Here is a 19,668-nt window from a genome sequence, read left to right on the forward strand (position 1 = left end):
GTACATGTACTCAAGTACTGTAATTAAGTACAATGTTGAGGTATTTTTACTTTACTGGAGTATTTCCAATTTTCAGTAAATACTTCTCCACTACATGTCAGAGGCAAATATTGTACTTTTACTCACTACAATTATTTGAAAACTTTAGTTACTAGTTACTTTGTAGATTGATTATTATTACAAAACATACATTAACCACTTCAACCCTATATACATTTCGGCCATTTGAAAATAGCCGATCTACAAGCTCAGAATGAGTCGCGATGTGATGCACTGTGAGCTTGTAGATCTGCTATTTTCCAAATATTTTAATACATTAGAAAATGTGTGAAATGGGACATTCTGCACAATGAATACTTTTACTTTTGGTACTTTCAGTATATCTTGATGCTGATACTTTTGTACTTTTACTCAAGTACATTTTGAATATGGGACTTCTACTTGTAACAGTCAGTATATTTGCAGCATTGATACTTTTACTTAAGTATGACATGTGAGTGCTTCTTCCATCACTGGCATGTTGTAGCTTATCCAACTCATATAATAGCTCAGCTAGTGCTGAAGGTGTTAATTTGAGTCTTCTCTAAACAGACCTAGCTTATAGGATTTTTTTTTGACCTGACCTGTTTTCCTTCTTTTTATTAATTCTTTCCCCCTTTCTTGCAAACTGCAAATGATGGGAGCTGGCCTTGTATGACAAATAATTCCACCCACTTTTTACAGTTGTAACATGTGAAGTGACAATAAAGTTGAAGTTGAATGTTTTAGAAACTGCACAGAGGCTAACCATGGCAGTGGTTCTCAACCTTTTCAGGCTGTGACCCCCCAAAATAATCATATTTGGACTGGGGACCCCCCCCCCCCACCCTGACAAGCACTTGGAATGTAGTAGTTGAATCATTACATTTTCTTTGACTCGGTTCCACAGATAAATAATGTGAAAATAGCCGATCTGCAAGTTCACAACGCCTCGCAGCGCTATTTTTACATTTTTTTTTGCCTCTTTCTTATATTATTTGACAATTTTTGGCCAATGTTTGGCCAGTTTTTATAGTATAGTTTGTTGATTACTTTTTATGGAGTAATGGTCTTTTTCTTTTCTTTCTTCTCGTATTAATTGTCACTTCACTGTCATCTGGGGAGGGGACCCCTCTCCCAATGTGGGGACCCCCGGGCCCTGGGGGTCCCGACCCACAGGTTGAGAACCACTGAACTATGGCATGACATGAACCATACATGCCATGAACTATGGCATGTTTGAATCCCAGTGCAGAATTGTGTGGGGGTGGTGATAGTGATAGTAGGCAAATATTGCATAATTCCACCTGGAAAGTCACATTTCATAATTTCATAGAGGGAACAAATTGTGAGTGGTTTGACCTCCAGGCATAAAACTTGTTTTAAAATCACATTAAAAAAATGGACTCTACCCCCTATTTTTCCAGCACTGCGAGACACGATAACACACATCCTTGAATTAAATGAAAATTGATATTTGGTTATTTTAAAAGGTCTTAATATTTTTGCAGGCGGAACTAAAGATAGACTTCCAATCGTTGCCGAACGGATCTCTGCGGAGTGTCGGACTTGTCTACAGCGTTGCCATGTCTGTTTATTATGAGCGACTTTGGGCTTGTTTTTCTGGAAAATTGCTTGTAAATATCGGTAGTTGCGGGTTGGTTTTTTTTGGGGTCTCGTTTCCACATTTCTTTATAATTATTTAAAACAGTTGTTCTCAAATATTTTCATGAAAGTGTTTTGTGCCCAGGCGAGCATTTGCGTTGTTAGAATGTTTTTTTAAAAAAAATCCAAATATTCCACATTTTAATGCAAGATTTTTTTTTAAAAATAGCACATCTACGAGCTCACAAAGCGTCGCATCGTGACGCGTTGTGAGCTTGTAGATGCATATACGTTTAAAGCGCTCTGTCTTCCTTTGGGCTTGTTTTCATAGACCTCGTTGCTTATTTCTCTGGCCAAACCTGGCAACACTGCTCGCCTGCGCAGGAGGAAATGGCGGCCATCGTCAGGTGCAGGGCGAACGACCACAGCGGCCACCCTGGCAATTAAATCCCTTCCCAACTGACACGTATTCCCCGGGAGACGAAGCAGGTTCAACCCCCGTGGTTTGGATGTACGCAACAGAAATAATGCTCCTACAGGGCGTCAAATAACAGTCCACCTTGGGAAAGGGAAACGCATTGAAAGGTAAATGGTGTGCTCTGCTGTCTGTCGGACATTTCACTCCCCTTCCAGTGCTAACACACTTAGCCACTTAGCTTTAATCCAATAATCTTAGATGGTTAGTAAAGGGCAAAGGCTGCTTCTTGTTTAACTCAAAGAGTGTACGAATGGGTCCATTTGGTTCCATTTGTACACTCTTGAGTTAAACGAGGTAGGAGGTTGGCTGGTGTTAGATCAGCTGCCAAGCTAGTAGGTGGCTGTTGTGTAATTTAACTAATGACAGATAGTTGTCATCAGACAGTGTCAGTGTACATGATCTCCTTTCTCATCGACTCAAAGCTGCTCTCACCATCGTCAGAATGAAATATCGAGGCAGGACGTGGCATCGGGGGCAACAATGTCCCTGGAATGAGAGGAAGGGGGCGACACTTCTCCCAAGATATTTTCAGCTGTCTTAGGTTTACGATCATGAAGTTATTACAATAACTTCTAGAGCAACTCATGCTTATTATAACAACTGTAAGCTATAAATGCTGCATCGTGGTTCTACATGCTTTTTGATTGATTGAATACTTTATTATTTAGCACTTTGCAAAAAAAAGTACAGAAAGTACAGTTCTATACTTAGGGATGCTAAAAAGGATTACCCAAGAAGGCACCATGGCTTGTTCCATTGGGGTATGCCTCCGCCAGTAAGTTGCATTTTACGTCTGTCTGTAAATGACTAAAATCTTTGTCTTATGTTATGGAGTTTTTGCCCAAATATGAAGACGATTGACATAATAATTTGAACATCAGCTTGCTGATGGTGGCAGCATCAATTATGACGTCAGTCTTTCCCATATATGGTATGGCGTTCCACATGGCTCCAGACTGGCTTCCCAAGTACTCTGATGACAGGTACTGCATTAGTATATTACTTAGTGAAGGTCAAAGTGACCTTACCTTTTTGACCACCAAATTCTAATCAGTTCATTCTTGAGTTAAAGATGTGGATGTATCATGTGCACAATTTGAAGAAATTCCCTTACGACATTCGTTCCTGAGATATCGCATTCACAAGGTTTGGATTTGGAAGGATGTACTTGTAGGAACGGACAACCCAAAAAACAAAATGCCTAATGTTTTTTGCTAGCGGAGGCTTAAAAAGGTCACTGGTGCTCCTGTCTGTTGCCTTTTTTGATTCTGTATGTGTTTCTTGTTCATACAGGAACACTTTGGAATTTGGGAGCACTGCTGGTACCCTGGGACCCTGGCACAGAAATGGCCAAAGGACAGGCACAAAGCCGGGCAGAAACATTTGTGTTAGCTGGATCAAATGGTCACAATGGCCAACAATGGCAGACCGGTTTGAATGACATGGTACAAAACCACCACCAGGCCAACCACCAGATGTCGAGGATGGCCCGCGTTACGACCCACATGAGGCACAAGTGTGCTGCCTATGTGCTGGCGCTGAGACCGTGGAGCTTCAGCGCCTCTCTTACGCCTGTGGCACTTGGCAGTGCCCTGGCATACAAACTGGACGGTTCTGTGGACTTGGTCATTCTGATGGTGTGTGCTTTCTGTGTCTTGGTTGTCCATGGGGCGGGGAACCTCGTGAACACCTACTATGATTTCTCCAAGGGAATTGACCACAAGAAGAGCGATGATAGGACTCTGGTCGATGAGATCTTGGCCCCGCAGGACGTGGTTATGTTTGGAGCAGTGCTGTATTCTGTGGGGTGCTTGTGTGCCACTCTGCTGTACTTTCTCTCTACGCTGAGACTGGAGCACCTAGCCCTTATTTACTTTGGAGGACTCTCAAGCTCATTTCTATACACCGGAGGTGGGTGAAATATTAACCTAGATCTGTTGGCTTAACCATTTTCATTACCCTGTCTGTGACAGAAAAATCACTAGTAAGCAAACATCTGTACAATTTATTCCAGTCACAAACTGAAGTTATCAGAGTTGATTATGTTTGTCTACATTGATATTTGTATCTGTTCTCTCTCTTCCCAGGCATTGGTCTTAAATATGTGGCTCTAGGAGACGTGGTCATCCTGATTACCTTTGGCCCGCTTGCAGTTATGTTTGCGCATGCCGTGCAAGTGGGCTACCTGTCAGTGCTGCCCCTGGTTTACGCCGTCCCTCTGGCCCTCAACACAGAGGCGATCCTCCACAGCAACAACACCAGAGACATGGACTCTGACAAGCAAGCAGGCATCGTCACACTGGCCATCCTCATTGGCCCCACGCTGTCCTACGTTCTCTACAACCTCCTGCTCTTCGTCCCCTACGTGATTTTTTGCATCCTGGCCACACACTACACCATCAGCATGGCGCTGCCTCTGCTCACTCTGCCCATGGCCTTCCCCCTGGAGAAGCAGTTCCGCAGCAGGTACTATTCCAAGATCCCGCAGAAGACGGCCAAGCTCAACCTGCTAATGGGACTTTTTTACGTCTTTGGGATCATTCTCGCACCTCAAGGCAGCTTGCCATTACTGTGATTGAATAGCTGTGGCATTTAAAAAAATACCACATAGTTTATGTATGTCTTTGTGTTCGTAACGGTTCGAGGCGTTTCAAAGGCTTTAATTTATTGTATAATTTATACGTTTTAGTTTAGTTACTCATCTTTGATGCAGAGGACCTATTCAGATGTGTATTTTCTTTTTCTTTTCAGTATTAAGCACACAATAATGTGTGTTGTTGGTTCAGTTAAGAGTTAGTGTCGTTTTGTTACAATAGAGGCGGGCCATGTGCTTTCTTTATATAAGGACAGACAGCAAAGGAACAATTGCCATATTCCATTAGTTCCTTAAGATACAACATACGAATGTCAATTAACCAAATCTAAACATATTTTCTTTACAGAGCGCCATGGGAATTTATGAATTTTTGACTCATTTGGAGAGCCAAACTGGATTTTGTTAAATTCAAATAAAACTTTTTGAACTTGGTGGGATGTGCGATCATTACTTGTCAAATATCAATAAATGTCAAGGGCTTCAATTATCATGTAGGGAAAGCTTGTGGCCTAATAACAATGGGTAAAAAAAAAAAGAATCGGATAAAAGAACAGTGGCCTATTAACCATGGATTAAGAAACTGATTAAAAGGTATGCAACAGTGACTAAATCGTATATTTCTATCTCAGAAGACGAGTTCAACTGAATAGTCCCACAGAATTCAAGATCTAGAACAGACTGATCTGAGTTACTAAGAATTGAACAGCTTGTAGACTTAAGTCTTCAACAACAGGGGGCACTATAAGACAACGTAAAAACCAATACCATCAACTTCTCTGCTTTTTGTGATGGTGAGAGTTATGAAGTCCTTCCAAATCGCAACATATAATGCAAAATATTTTGGACCAAATACCTTGAATCCCAGACAATATCTAGTACTTATTTAGTACTTTCAAAAGTTGTCAAAAACATTCAAGAGCTACAATCTGCTATTTTATTTAAAGAAATGTGTGTCAGAGTATGTATTAGCCTGGTTCCAGCCGAATCTGCCTTTGCAAAATCGCATCGCACTTTAGCCCTCGGCAGATTAGGTCTGGCCCCCATCCATAGAGATTCCATTTCTCTCCCTCCGCAGTGGTGTAGAGCCAACCAGGGCCCAGTATCCAAATGTGGGCGGGCTTATCACCTTATTTGGAGCAATGACGTACAAGGAAGCACTGCTCTGATTAGTTCGTGAACAAGGAAGCACTGCTCTGATTGGTTTAGGTCTAACCAATAGAGTCCGTTTGGATCTTTTTGTAACCGCCCCTTGGAAAAAAATCTATCGTTGATAGGGACCAGACTAATATCCACGCAGTGTGTCGTGTGATATTGTCTGGCCACGCGAGGCTAAGTATGTATATACACACACTATATATATATATATATATATATATACACACACACACACACACACACACACACACACACACACACACACACACACACACACACACACACACACACTGTATATAATGTTACAGTACGATTGAAGAACCAGTCAGATTGAAAAAGAAGTGCTTGTTTTGTCTGTCTGTACATCAGTGTTCAGTGTGTCTGTCTGTCTGTACATCAGTGTAGGATTCTGTGCCTATCGGTACATAACTTGGACTGCGCTGAGTCGACTTCAAGTTCGCAACGCTCGGCACGGTGTCCCTCTCGCCTCAGCTTGCTCAGCCGTGGCTCAAGTCACCTTCAGGCGGTGCACCACCGTCGGTGAAACCGAGTGCACCTTTTTCAATCTGACTGGTTCTCCAATCGTACTGTGTGACATGTATACACATGTTATATATCCAAAATGTTGCAATACACAATGCAGTTTCCTACTATGTAAAAATTGACAATATGGATAAAATCAAATATCACAATATGTTTGACCAAATACCTTGATTTTGGTGATATTGTGGGGATGACCATTGGTTCTTTCACAAATATTACACAATGAGATTTTTTATAAATAATCATCAGTAGCTTAATATAAGTAGTGGGTAAAGGCAAATAATAGATCAGTTAGAACAGTCAGGTAAGGTCCGGACGGTTGGCGTAACCGTCTGGGTATATCAATATAATATCGATATATTGCTCAGCTGGCAATAGAAATGTTGATAGTTGATATGTTGATATAGAAATAAAATCTCCTGGCTTTTGTGTGTGTGTGTGTGTGTGTGTTTGTGTGTGTGTGTGTGTGTGTGTGTGTGTGTGTGTGTGTGTGTGCGCGTGTGCGTGTGTGTGTGTGTGTGCGTGTTTGTTAGGGCTGGGCAATATGTCGTTATTATAATATCTATATTGTGAGACTAAATTTTGGATATTGTGATATAAGTATGCTGTTATCCGTGTTGTGTTCTAATTTTTTTCAACCCCCCCCCCCCCAAAAAAAGCTAAAATAGCAGATCTCACAGCCCATCACATTGCGAAGCTTGTCAGCTTGTAGGCTATCTACAGAGATATTGGTAGTAGTAGCCTATGATATTTTCGCAAATTTTTGGAAAATGAAATTGATATTGCCACACATTTATAATCTCAATGTTGATATCCAGGTAATTGGTCCCTAATTGGTCCCTACCCACAGTAGCAGCAGGGCTATATAAAGACATTACACAGTGTGTGTGTGTGTGTGTGTGTGTGTGTGTGTGTGGGGGGGTGTGTGCGTGTGCGCGTGTGCGTGTGTATGTATTTTCTACCGCCCCCCCCCCCCCCAACACAGCGGGGTGTCCTGTATGGAGATCAGAGGTGACGCATTGAGGGGCGTGTTGTTGTGACTAGCTAGCTGTTTGAAGCCTAGTCTGCAACACCTCCCTGTTGTACTGAACACTCTGTGTCCTCAACCAGCACCTGAACATACGTGTCTGTCAGCGCTCAACATGGACCATGCCATGGAGGCACATCATCGTTGTGCAAACTGATCTTCTCCCGACCCGGGTCCGGTGAGTTCTGAAGCCATTGATACACAAGTTGTTGTTTTTCACTGTATACGAGCTTGAGGAGAGGGTTGGTCAGCCAGCCAGCCAGCCATCAGTAATATAGCCACATATAGCGTTAGCCGCACTAGCAGCAGCAGCAGGCTCATACAGTAGACAGTAGTGGCTAGGAGGCTAATGTTGTTGGCTACCAGCTAGAGAGACATAGGCGACATGATTTTCTGTTGGCGTTTGCCGTGGACATTTGCAATTTGCTTGGCAATCTAATTTATGTTTGCAAATGTGTCCCACAGACACAATAAAAAAAAGGTTTGGGGAAGTCAGTCAACCCATCATCATTAATGTACAGTAGCAGAATGATGACTCAAGGTACAGTATTATGTTTTCATTGGTATGTTATTATCATCAGTAACATGATCGCATCTGAATGGCTTCTGTCTTCCTGAATGGGTCTGTGTGCTATAGCTCCATTGTCATGATTCCACACCTGTCATCGGTGGTCATTGGGTTGAATTTGCCTCAGTCAGACAGCGAAATCCTCAGTAGTAAACGGCAACATGTCTAGGAAGACATCTCTGCATAAATGAGTATTTTACCGATTTTTTACGTTTCATTTATTAAAACTTGACAAGGCAGAAAACAAAAAAAAACGTATATTGATTGCAATCATAAAACCTAATTAAAAAACCTGTACATCAATCATATGACATCATAAAAACATCATTAGCAGATGCATGAGAAGTGATAAAATAAAGGTCTTTGGTAAATGACATATTGTCCTCTCTCCTGGCACTCATTACCATATCCATGGTCTCAGCTCCATTCATAGCCAGTGAAAACTCCGGCACGGCCCCATTCTCCACAGAATCCAAGGCCTTCTGTGTCAGGCCAGGTAGAGACACCACCAGGACCTATGTGATTGTAAATGTATGGTGACGGTTCCTTAACAATTCCCTCTTAACGGTCCGTAACTCTGAGAGCGTACACATGGAACCAAATGGACCCTTATGGGTCCATTTGGTTCCATTTGTACGCTCTCAGAGTTATGATGGCCCTTGAAATTAAAAAGTATGAGAACCACCGGTATTCTAATTGTATAGCAGATGTGAAGTTCACATATCAGCTCTTACAGTGTGATTGCAAATGTGGAACCGATTCCAGTTTCTCCGGTTCCGTATCCCAACCCTAGGGCCTAGTAAGGTCATCTGCATATTTCACAGGGAAACATAGGATATCAGTCACTATCAGCATCACAGCCAGCCACACCTACTTGTTCAATCAGCTGCCATGTCTCAGCTAAAGTCTCATCCTGTTCAGAGTTTGTTGGTCAACAACAAAGTCCAACTGCAGGCTTTTGTCATTGGTCAAGTCAAAGTTGATTGAGTCATTCAGTTTAGAGTAGAGAGAGATGGAGAGATCATGTGAAACTCAATCACTCATCCGCACATTGCTTGTTTTGCCTGTGTAGACTGGGGCAGGTAAAATGGGGAAGGTATTATGCAGATATTCTCAAGGTAAGACATTTTAAAGGTAGGGGTGTGTGTGTGTGTGTGCGTGCGTGCTTGTGCGTTTGTAGTGAGAGTTGGACGTGTCCTCTGTTTTTTTGGGATGCAGGCTACCTACGTCTGGTTCCTGTTTTTGGTGTGTCTGAGCATTTCTGACATTTCTGGTCTAGGGAGTTGGGATATACAAATCACATTTTTAATTCATTTCATCTTCCATCTTTTGCCGTCTAACTAATCACAATGTTTTAATATATTCCATTCCGATTGGCTATGATTGCCTTGCAAACTTGGCGGGAGAGGTCTGTATTAAATTAAAATGTAATTAAATTAAATTTGTATGAACGCAGTGTCCGATCAACCCCAAATTTCAAACACACTTTGACTATATAACTATAAATGCAGAGCCAAAAGGGATTTGACTTGATCCCATAGGGGATTGACTAGCATTATACCTTTTTTGTATTTGTTTATTTATTTATTCAATGTGGGCTTGTGGGTGGACTGAACTGCTTAACAATGCTTTGCTTACATCCTGTTTTGATGTGTAACAGACTATTTATCCCTGCTGAAGAACAAATGAGATTAAATGTCAATGTCAAGATATTGCAACTGCCTGCCATCCACGTAGACTAGAGAGACTGGAGTAATTTGATACACTGACTTAACAGATAGTGGTTTATGTATTTATTTAGTTAGTTAGTTTTATCACTGGGCCTTGTGATAAAACAGAAGAGCATTGATGCAGTTGAGTAATAATCAATGACAGTGCTGCTATGAGTTGTTACTTTACATGGCGTGGCTCTGTTGGAGCCGAACATTCTAGAGAGGGTCTGTCTATGTGTCTGTGTGTGTGTGTTGTACGGGGCTAATCTCGCAAACCACTGGACCGATCAGTGCAAAATTTCCAGTAGGCCAAGGAAGTACCGCCATACATTGTGTTATTATCTCTGCCAGGCCAGAACGTCCAAAGGCGAGGGATTATGTTTTTGCTCCCATGAGTCTGTCTGTCTGTAAACAGCTAATTTCTATATACTGTATTTAGTGTGTGTGTGTCCGTGTGTGTCCGTGTGTGTGTGTGCATAATCTCTCTCTATATATATATCAACAAATCAACAAATATTTGTAATAAATTGTTTTATAAGTTGTCGGTGGCACGGAAACATTGTTGTCGATGTGACTCGTTGTGAGCATGTAGATCAGTTATTTTTGCTATTTTTGAAGATGGATTCAATAATTTTTTGTTATAAATTATTTCAATCGCTTTGATTAACATTTGCATGGTGGTCACTAGTCAGACTTAATTCCACTCATCATGACAAATACATGATGACATTGAGGTGAATTTGATTTTTAGAATCGAAGTACCTTCAAATGTTGTTTGTTTTGCTATCATGGCGTTAGGTCGATAAAACGGCAGCAGTATTTGGTGATGGATTTGGTCTTTTGGCGCCTGAATTTCCCCGGCGGGATCAATAAAGGTCTTATCTAATCTTATGGAGATAAATCTCCCATCCTGGTTGCACCAGTGCCTATCTTAATTTCACCACAGATCTCTGTCTCATTTGAACTCTGTCCGTGCTGTCTGCGCTTCAGTGTCCTTCAGAATGAGAGCTGTGTAAATGAAAGCTCCTTTTCTCTCCCATTCAATCCGGGAACGCATCTGTATCATTTTAGATTTGTTTGGCTATTCAAAATAGCAGATATACGCACAGTGCCGTGCTATGAGCTTGTAGATCTGCTATTTTTGGAAAATCTTGAACATTTTTTCAAATCTTAATATTATGTATTTTGTTAAAGCGAACATTTGTAACTCAAATCTTTGCTTCTGGGGGGTCCCTGGAACAAAGCATTTTGAGATGGGGGTCCCTGGCCAAACACATATCTAAAAATGTTTTTAGTAACAGTGTGTTGCTATATCGGTGGTGTTCCAACTTTTCGATGACCCCCAAAATTATATGTATTTGGCCGCGGACCCCCATCTCAAAATATGTTGTTCCAAGGACCCCAGAAGAATAGATGGGAAAATATTAAATGTATATATATCGGTACTGATCACATGAACAGCATAGGCTTTTGTTTACAGGATGGGAGAGCAGAGTAGTAGACTTCATTATATGAGTCTGTCCCCCCCCCCCCCACACACACACACATGTTCACCCTCATTTCATTGGCCATTCAGGGACTAGCTACGCCAGCTGTAGATTCATATACTGTGTGCAGTCAGTGTAGTGTTCTGTGTACCACAATTGGCAGGGCGCCGTGTCGGCCGGCTGTGAACCATATTGGGGCACGTCTGCCACAGCTGTGGCCCACGTTAAAGAGGATTGATCAGTGCTACGGTAAAAACGCGTACACAACCTACCTGCCCTTTTTTCCTTCTCACAAGCCTGCCCTGGAGGTTGTCGTTGGTTGCCAAGTCACAGACGGCTGGACCAACACACAAACCGGTCCGTGATCTCGCAAATTGGAATGATGGCAGGTGCTCATTCATTGCATTCCCTACCAGCCACGCCCCTTCCCCCCCCCCCTCCCCCTCTCTTTCTCTTTCTGTCTCTCTCTCCTCTGCCTAGACCCCCCCCCCCCACACACACACGCACACCAAAACATATTGCTCCTCCCCCTCCCCCTCTGTTCCCTGGTAGCGGAGCGAATGGTGTTCCTGTGGGCTATGAACAAGGACGGCTGTACATTCATATGTGTACGTGTGTGTGTGTGTGTGTCAGTCAGTCAGTAAACAGTGCATGGGCTTCACGTGTGTCACCGCGGTTCACTGCCAGTGACGGAAATAGAGCCAGAGGACCACTGGCTGAACCGAGACCCCCCGTCAGCCTGTTTATGTGAGAGAAAGTGTGTGTGCGCGTGTGTGTGTGTGATCGCGGGTGTGCGGTCGACCTGAATGCACCGCTCGTCGGGCAGCCAGTCTCTTCCCCCTCTGCTGTCCTCCTCCTCAGCTCACACCTCCTCCTCCTCCTCTCTGTGGTAATCCTTGCTGACACGGCTCACAAAGGACTAAACGACGCTGGCCACCTCCTCCACCTACTCCTCCTCCTCCAGTAGCAGCAGCACCATCGGGGCACTCCTCTGCTTCTCCTGCGGCGGGCCCCCCTTCTCTCCTTCAGCTCTGATCTGGACCCTCAGGCTGCGTGGCTGCACTCAGCCCACGGGGGGTTGAGCAGCATGACGCCACTGCTGTTACTCTGCCTGTTCTAGATAGATATACACTATACATCACATCCCTGGAAAACGGACAGCCTCCCTTCTCTTATTCTACCTCGTCCTCTTCTCTCTGGTTCATCCAGAGAGAGAGAGCATCTTCAGCACCGGGGCTCCGTCGTCGTCGTCCTCTTCCTCCTCCTGTTTCCCCCCTCCCCCTCCCTCACCGTGGATACGGCTCCCAACCTGGTGGGACCTCCGCCGGTCCGCCGCCGGTCCTTTCTCTCGTGTCTCTCCATCTTGCGTCGAGCCGTGGCTGAAGCAGCGTCCTCGCCTCCCTCTCTGTCGGACGCGTTGACCGGCCGCCTTGTTTCCGCGCTGCTGCTGCACGCGGTTATTCCAACAGGTAAAAGCTCCCGGGTGAGCATGTTTTTATTATGCATAGGAGGCGGCAGTGCAGTCGCGCTGCGTTTTAAGAGGACTAAAGAGGTTGTGTTGTGTCGGTAACACAGTGACATCTCTGTACACTGGCGCAGACATTTTCACTGTTGTACTTGTAAGTTACTGCCCCCTCATTATCTTCATGTGTTTTTAAAGGGATTATGTTCTTGAATATGTACAGTAAATAACACAAGTTCTTGTGCGAAGTATGATGGAAACTGCAAACCATACAGCCTTCTATCTTCAAATCAAACATGGCTGCGCCTATATTTATCAGAAAACACATTAGATCATTTATCTGTCAGCTATCGTTTAGTTTCCCAGACTGAGGGGAGGTAAATTTAGCATCGGTTGAGAAAAACACATTCGGTACACAGCCATGGCAGCAATACATCTACAGCTATGCCACATGTCATTGAAAACTGTAGTAAAGCCAGTAGACACACAGGGCCAGGCAGGCATCTGGCTATAGGCTGGCCCCTACAGTTGTTGTGTAACAGGCTACTGGTCATCACACACAAGCATGTTTCTCTTTCACCTGCCGAAACCAGCTCACTATAATCCTACAGAATGTGGCTTACCCCTTTTCAAGTTTTAGAACTGTAGCTTGTGGAAATGGATTGTGTGGGGCGGTTAATAATATTAATTTGTTTAGTCGGCTAGTCAGAGGCATTTCATCTGGTGAGAAGCAGCTAACGTTGTCGTACTGGGGAACGATGATGCCACACAGATAGACTACACTCTCCATTCATTGATTGATACATGCTCCATTCATTGATTGATACATGCTATCTTCCTAAACAGGTAGCCCAAATAAAGAAGGTAGGCCACTCTGCAATTAAGATTTACATACGTGAAGAGCTATGTAAAGCTGGGCATGTGATTGAATATCGAGGTTGGAAAGGATGTTTTGGCCTGAGCATTGAATTAATGTCAGTGGAAATGTGGCCCCTTCTTTACCGAGCCTGGCTGTAGCAAACAGACAGTGGTCAAATCTTCACCCACATTGCTGCTTTAATAGTGACTGTTGCACTGTAAACAAAGTTAAATCTAATATCGAGAAAACGCTAGGTATCGAAAGATCCCCACTTCTTTCTTTGGAGAATCTTAGGGGAACCGGGTACGTCCTATGTTTGAGCAACATCTGTCAGCCCCCCAAAAAAGATGAAATTTTGTTCCAAAACAAAGAGCAAAGTTCACAGCAAAACAAATAGTTAGAATCTGCTGGAAATGGTTCACTCCCCTTTGGCAGAATGACAGCTCTGTAGGGTTCAGCAGCTATCACAGCCACTTGGAGCAGCCATTGACAACAGCAGTGAAAGGCTCATGGTGTCTTGGCAAAAGGGATCCAACTGCCTAGAAATGTTGAGAAGTGGGCTGAAGATCATAGGGAGTGAGTAAAATCATTTAAGCCTCATTTATACTTTGACGAACGACGGTGTCATGTGCCGAAAATTGTAGATCTACAAGAAAACGCATTGTGAGCTTGTAGATCTGCTATTTTCCTAAATCATGATGGTGGTATGGCAAAATTGCCTCCAGCCTCATGACACTGAACTTTAATGGAGTCCAACACTGCAAATTGTGTGTGCTTAACACTAGTAAACTGCTTAGAAACGCTTTTAGAGAGAAAGTTTGCGAACTAACTTAACTGTTGGAGTTAAGTGCTGCTTTTTATTGGGATCTTTCGGTTGCATTATAAGCTTAAGTTGGGGAAGGCCAGGACATTGCGTATTTTTTTTATCATTGTGCACTGACAAGGCAGTGTCAATTTTCACAATGTAATGTGTCCCAGAACATTTTCAAATGCATTGTACTGTTTTGTAATATATACAGTATAATATAAACAACATTTTGTGGAAACCCATTTGTATTTTTTTCTTGATGTTTAACTAAAAAGACATCCAGTGCGTGTTTCAGAAGTAGAATTCAGGGACTGAAATGAGACTTACGTATAAAATCAGTTGGGGTCAGCCCCATGTTCCCTCAGCCCTTTGTTCCCTCGGTTTAAGGTTAGGGTTGGGTTTAGGGATAAGGTTGAGGTTAGCTTTGAGGGAACATACTGTAGAGTGGAGGGAACATCGGGCTGGGGGAACATGAGTACGCTCCCATATCAGTCTAGGTTCAGTAACTATAACCTACTCCAGTGTAATCTTTCCTCACGTGTAGTTTGCACAGGATCCGATTTGCCTGAAAATCCATTGGCCACCAGATGTTTCTGCCACACACCAGTTCCAACAGGCTTTAACTCATTTTGACCAAAACCTCAGCGAGGCCGCGAGGCATAGAGCCTTTTCATCGGTTAGGGTTAGGCTGTTGTTCTTCAATAAGCATGAAGCCCTAAAGGTTACTAGATTGAAAAAAAAAAACATGGAATGAAGACGTATTTTAGCCAGACCAGACTGTTAAGCAAATACTATTTGGGTCCTACTTACTTCACATAGTAGCACATATCCAATAGCATAGTGTCTGCCAATAATGACACTAATGACTCATATTTCCATTTTGCAACTTCAGTGGACAGCTACTGGCTGTTGGTTCAGAATTAGAAATGTGTCACTTCTGCTCGGGGAACCATGACTGTGTATTGATAAGTTGTAGCTAGTATGGCATTGCCCTGGGTGCCTGGCCATTAGAGCTGTGACTTCTTATGTAATGCTTGGCTTGGTGGAAAAGAATTATGAGACCTACCGCCATCCTCTGTGATGTGAGAACCTTGATTAGTCTTCTTTTGAGTGGAAATATTGTTGGTGTGTGAGTTTTCAGGCTAAATGAAGTGAGCGCTTTCATTGTGGCACAGTTGAAATATCCTTTTGGATCCGAATTTCCTTGCTTTCACCGACGATTGCAGACTGAGTGTGCACGAGGAATGCTCATGTCCGCGTATTATTGATGTTTGCATCTGTCTTTGCACTGTAATGCCCGAGTTATACTTTGCTTGTAGATCTACATTTGTCGGCGCCCAACGCTGTGTAAATTAGACTTGACGTGCTCAAATTAACTTGTCTGTCTGCATCAAGCAGGTCGTGAGCCTGCTTCGTTTGTGCGTGTTGTTATCTGAGAGAGCCTGACGTCGGCCTCGCATCCAGGCCCCTTTGCGGCGTGTGACGGAAGCCAGCCCATCTGTCGCGAGAAGCAGAGAGCTGCTTATCCTCGCTGTCTTATAGACACAGATTGGCAGCGACGGCTCAGCACGCAGGTGGCCCAGGCCAGAGTGCCCCTTCCGCCGGCCGGGGAAAGGGAAGCGAAACGCCATCTCCGACCTGCAGCCACAGTCTGGAGCTGCAGAAGAGTTACATACCATGCTTTTGTCTGTCTGTCTATACAGCTAAACCAGGCAGTCACCTGTAGGGCCTTCTCCCGAAATGCAGCCTATTTAAGCCCTGTTCCCTGGTTACATTTCAATCTCCAGTAGCCTAGATCTGCGCAGCAGCGCTTCATGCCCTCTGCTGCCACTTGTGAAACTGGTTTAATACAGTATATTGTAAGTAGATCTTTGCGGAGGACAGATGTACTTTTTTCAAGAAAGGCATAGGCAGTGCAGAACAGAAGTGCACAGACATTTGGCAACAACCATGATGTAACATGGGAAATACAATATCTGCCTGTATTGCATTACAGCATCTCATCTACTTATGTTTTATACTGGAGATGAAATGAATAACGAGGCAAGTGGGAAATAGTCATTGTGGCCTGGATATTGTGAAATTGTTTCAATTGATATTATCACGTGAAGTAGACATGGGGAGTAGGGTTAAGCAATGTGGACAAAATCAAATATCACAATATTTTGCGGTTGTACGGTTTTACATGTGGGTGGGCTTTCCATGGACCAAGGTTGTGACACACAAAATGTGGCATTTTTATCCACACTCTAAGAGGTCTGCCTCACAGTCCATACAAGAGATGTGATTCACATTTGGGACAGATCGGACACTTCATTTGTGATTTGTTTTCTTCAGCCAATCGGATTGCTATCAGAAAAATATAGTCAGGTAGAAATGGACATATATGGGAAGTTCTGTTATGATCTAAGGCAGTGGTTTTCAACCTTTTTCATGCCAGGGACCCCTACATTGATATACATTTGGCCGCGGACCACCATCTGAAAATGTGTTGTGCCAGGGACCCCCAGAAGCAAAGATTTGAGTTAAAAATGTCCTCTTTGAAAAATTATTATATTCAAAGATTTGCACACATTTTCAAGATTTTTCAAAAAATAGCAGATCTACAAGCTCATAGCCGCTATGAGCTTGTATATCTGCTATTTTTGAATAGCCAAAGCTAAGTGGTTAAAATGATTCCGAGGATATGTTAACTAATTTAGCTGGGGACCCCCTGGTAGCCCCCCAAGGACCACTGGTGGTCCCCGGACCACTGGTTGAAAACCACTGATCTAAGGAATCCTAGGGGGAAAAATGTTCTTGTATGACGTATACTTCAACAGTTATAGGCCAAAACGTGAAGCGACCTGTTTTAGCGCCACCATGAGGCACATTTGACAAATGTGGGGTGGAGGTGTCTTCCTTGGCCTACTGGGAGTGTGCGTACAAAGTTTCACGCCTATCTGTCCAGCGGTGGCTGAGATTAGCTGCAGACAGACAGACACACAGACAGACACACACACAGACTCTGTCACTGACATACTCACATGTCTGGCCGTTCTGACCTGGCAAAGATAATAAATGATGGTCTCTCTGGCCGTGTTGTTTGTGGCCTTCGTCAACACTTCCATGCTGTGTGTATCTCTCCCTCATTGCGGCATCATTACATTGGTCATGGCGGCTCTCTCTCTCTCTCATAGCCGTCGTTGATATTGACAAATGTGACTTGGGAGGCTCTCTGGGGGGTCTTTCGCTCCACATGGTGAGATTGGCTGTTATTCATGGTGGACACAGCAGTCCCAGTTGTTGGTTTTGTCCATTCGAAAATGTGTGGATGCCTCTGCTCGGGTACACCACGTTCATAAAACACATCAGAGGCTAATGCTCTAAATAAATAGGCTGTACGGTACCCCTTTTTCACATAATAATTGTTATATTATTACATTACTGTGTAATTAGTGATTTTATTTAACCGATTAAGCCCCATATACTTAGTTGTATGATGACAAATAGCGAATATAGCCGATCTACAAGTTCACAACACATTGCATTGCAGCACTTTGTAAGCTTGTAGATTGCCTATTTTAACTATTTTGAGTAAATACATTTATTATGGTGCCTGACTCTCTCTGCTGCCTAAAATTCCATTCTATTCTATTCAGATTTCAGTCTAGTCTATTCTAATAAATAAGTACAATTTGCTCTAAGGGTTAATGTTAAAAGGGTCTTAACAGATTTTCTTTTTTATTAGGGCTGGTGCAAGATTTGAGGAAGCAGCAGGTCTTGTAATATTTCTAAAATATTGCCAAGACAATACAGGCACAAGAAATGAGTGACTAAATCGTATCGTAAAAGTGGGCCTATGCCTTCCAATCCATTAACCATCCAACATAGGAATTGCTTGACTTCTGAATATAAAATGCTAAATGGGCGAATTGCAATGTTCAAAAAACATCCCTTTTCGATCTTTTCCCTCAAAAGGCCACTGTCGACGTTTCCTAGCTAAGATCATAGTGGAAAAGAAAAAACAGCTGTGTCATCTTCAAGTTGTCGCATGCAAAATTCACTACAGCTGTTGAATAAAACACCGCTCTCACACGCTCCTGTAGCATGTGTGCGATAAGGGAGGTGGGTTGAGCATTTCCTGATAAGGGATACACACACACACACACACACACACACACACACACACACACACACACACACACACACACACACACACACACACACACACAGTCATGGATCGTGAGGAGGAAGCTCTCTAGACTCTGTTTCTCTGGGCTGAAATGTCAGCTGACTGGATGAGACCTGTTATTCGAGTTAAAAAGGAGCTAATGCTTAATTTATTTTATACCGTATACGTATGACTGTGTCACTCGTCGAAGATAGCAGATCCACAAGCTCGCATCTGCTATTTTCGGCTTGTGACATGTGTCGTACGATCAATGAAGTATAAAAATCAGGCTCATGCTGTGATGTTGGCCAGGAAATGATTGTATGAGCAGCCTGTCGTTTACCCACTGTATCCCCCACCTCCCATATGCTTGTATGCTTGAGAAGATGCCTTTAACCACTTAAGCCCTATTCATTCTGAAACATAACCAATGTTCAACCTCACAACGTGTCGAATCGTGACCCGTTTGACGATCTGCTATTTTTGAAAATCTTTGAAAATGCTTGACCATTTTTTTAAAAGCCCCCATAATGACATGCCTTAAAGTAGGGATGCCAGGTGAAGTGATTAATGCTAAAACAACATTAATTGTTATCTTGATGAAGCGTGCAAATGTTATCTCAAATGTATCGTGACTGACGGACCTATTATTGCAAAACTATTTTTTTCCCCCTCTAAATCTGAATATCAGCCAATAAATAAATAAAAATGTTAGAGGTTTGCTGGACATTATATTGTGGCTGGTTCTGGTGAGAGATATCCTCGGCAGTGTTGCCAGCATGGGCCAGTAATGGGTGCAGAATCTCACTGGGTTTGGAGCTGTGAGTGTGAAATTGTCTTTTGGAGCGAGAAGCACTAACATATACAGTATGTGTATCATGAGAGCTCCACCACGTTAGGTGACTGAACATCAGCCTAATTTGCTTAGTTTTGACCCATTTGGTAGCTTCATTTTCACCTTCTTGCTTCAGTCTAGCACAGATTTGATGTCTGTGCGCACACACACACACACACACACACACACACACACACACACACACACACACACACACACACACACACACACACACACACACACACACACACACACACACACACACACACACACACACACACACACACACACACACACAGTTCACTCTGTGGGCTGTTATGTAAAAAGCTGCAGTCTCCACGGTTGGCAGCCAAGGTACATCG

At 43.2% G+C, this 19,668-nt stretch overlaps 2 protein-coding genes across 3 annotated transcripts in view; both read left to right on the plus strand.

The window, feature by feature from the left end:
• The first annotated feature begins 2,010 nt into the window (after window positions 1-2,010).
• On the plus strand, window positions 2,011-5,128 carry ubiad1 (UbiA prenyltransferase domain containing 1). The gene is made up of 3 exons (XM_080444730.1): window positions 2,011-2,208; window positions 3,395-4,012; window positions 4,189-5,128. The coding sequence occupies exons 2-3, from the start codon at window positions 3,448-3,450 to the stop codon at window positions 4,674-4,676; spliced, it is 1,053 nt and encodes a 350-aa protein (XP_080300856.1). The 5' UTR covers window positions 2,011-2,208; window positions 3,395-3,447; the 3' UTR covers window positions 4,677-5,128.
• Window positions 5,129-7,465: 2,337 nt separating this feature from the next.
• Window positions 7,466-19,668, plus strand: part of mib2 (MIB E3 ubiquitin protein ligase 2) — a 60,685-nt gene continuing 48,482 nt past the window's right edge. For both annotated transcript variants that reach the window (XM_080445090.1, XM_080445091.1), the window contains exon 1: window positions 7,466-7,600. The gene's annotated coding sequence lies outside the window, so the exon portion shown is untranslated. The remainder of the gene's footprint in view (window positions 7,601-19,668) is intronic.

Source organism: Gymnoscopelus braueri (assembly GCF_963280865.1).
Source record: "Gymnoscopelus braueri genome assembly, chromosome: 12".
NCBI lineage: Eukaryota > Metazoa > Chordata > Actinopteri > Myctophiformes > Myctophidae > Gymnoscopelus > Gymnoscopelus braueri.

Coding starts and splice junctions, on each gene's coding strand:
- ubiad1 (XM_080444730.1), top strand. CDS start 3,448: ATGGCCAAAGGACAGGCACAAAGCCGGGCAGAAACATTTGTGTTAGCT. Junction 4,013..4,188: donor CTCATTTCTATACACCGGAG/GTGGGTGAAATA, acceptor CTCTCTTCCCAG/GCATTGGTCTTAAATATGTG.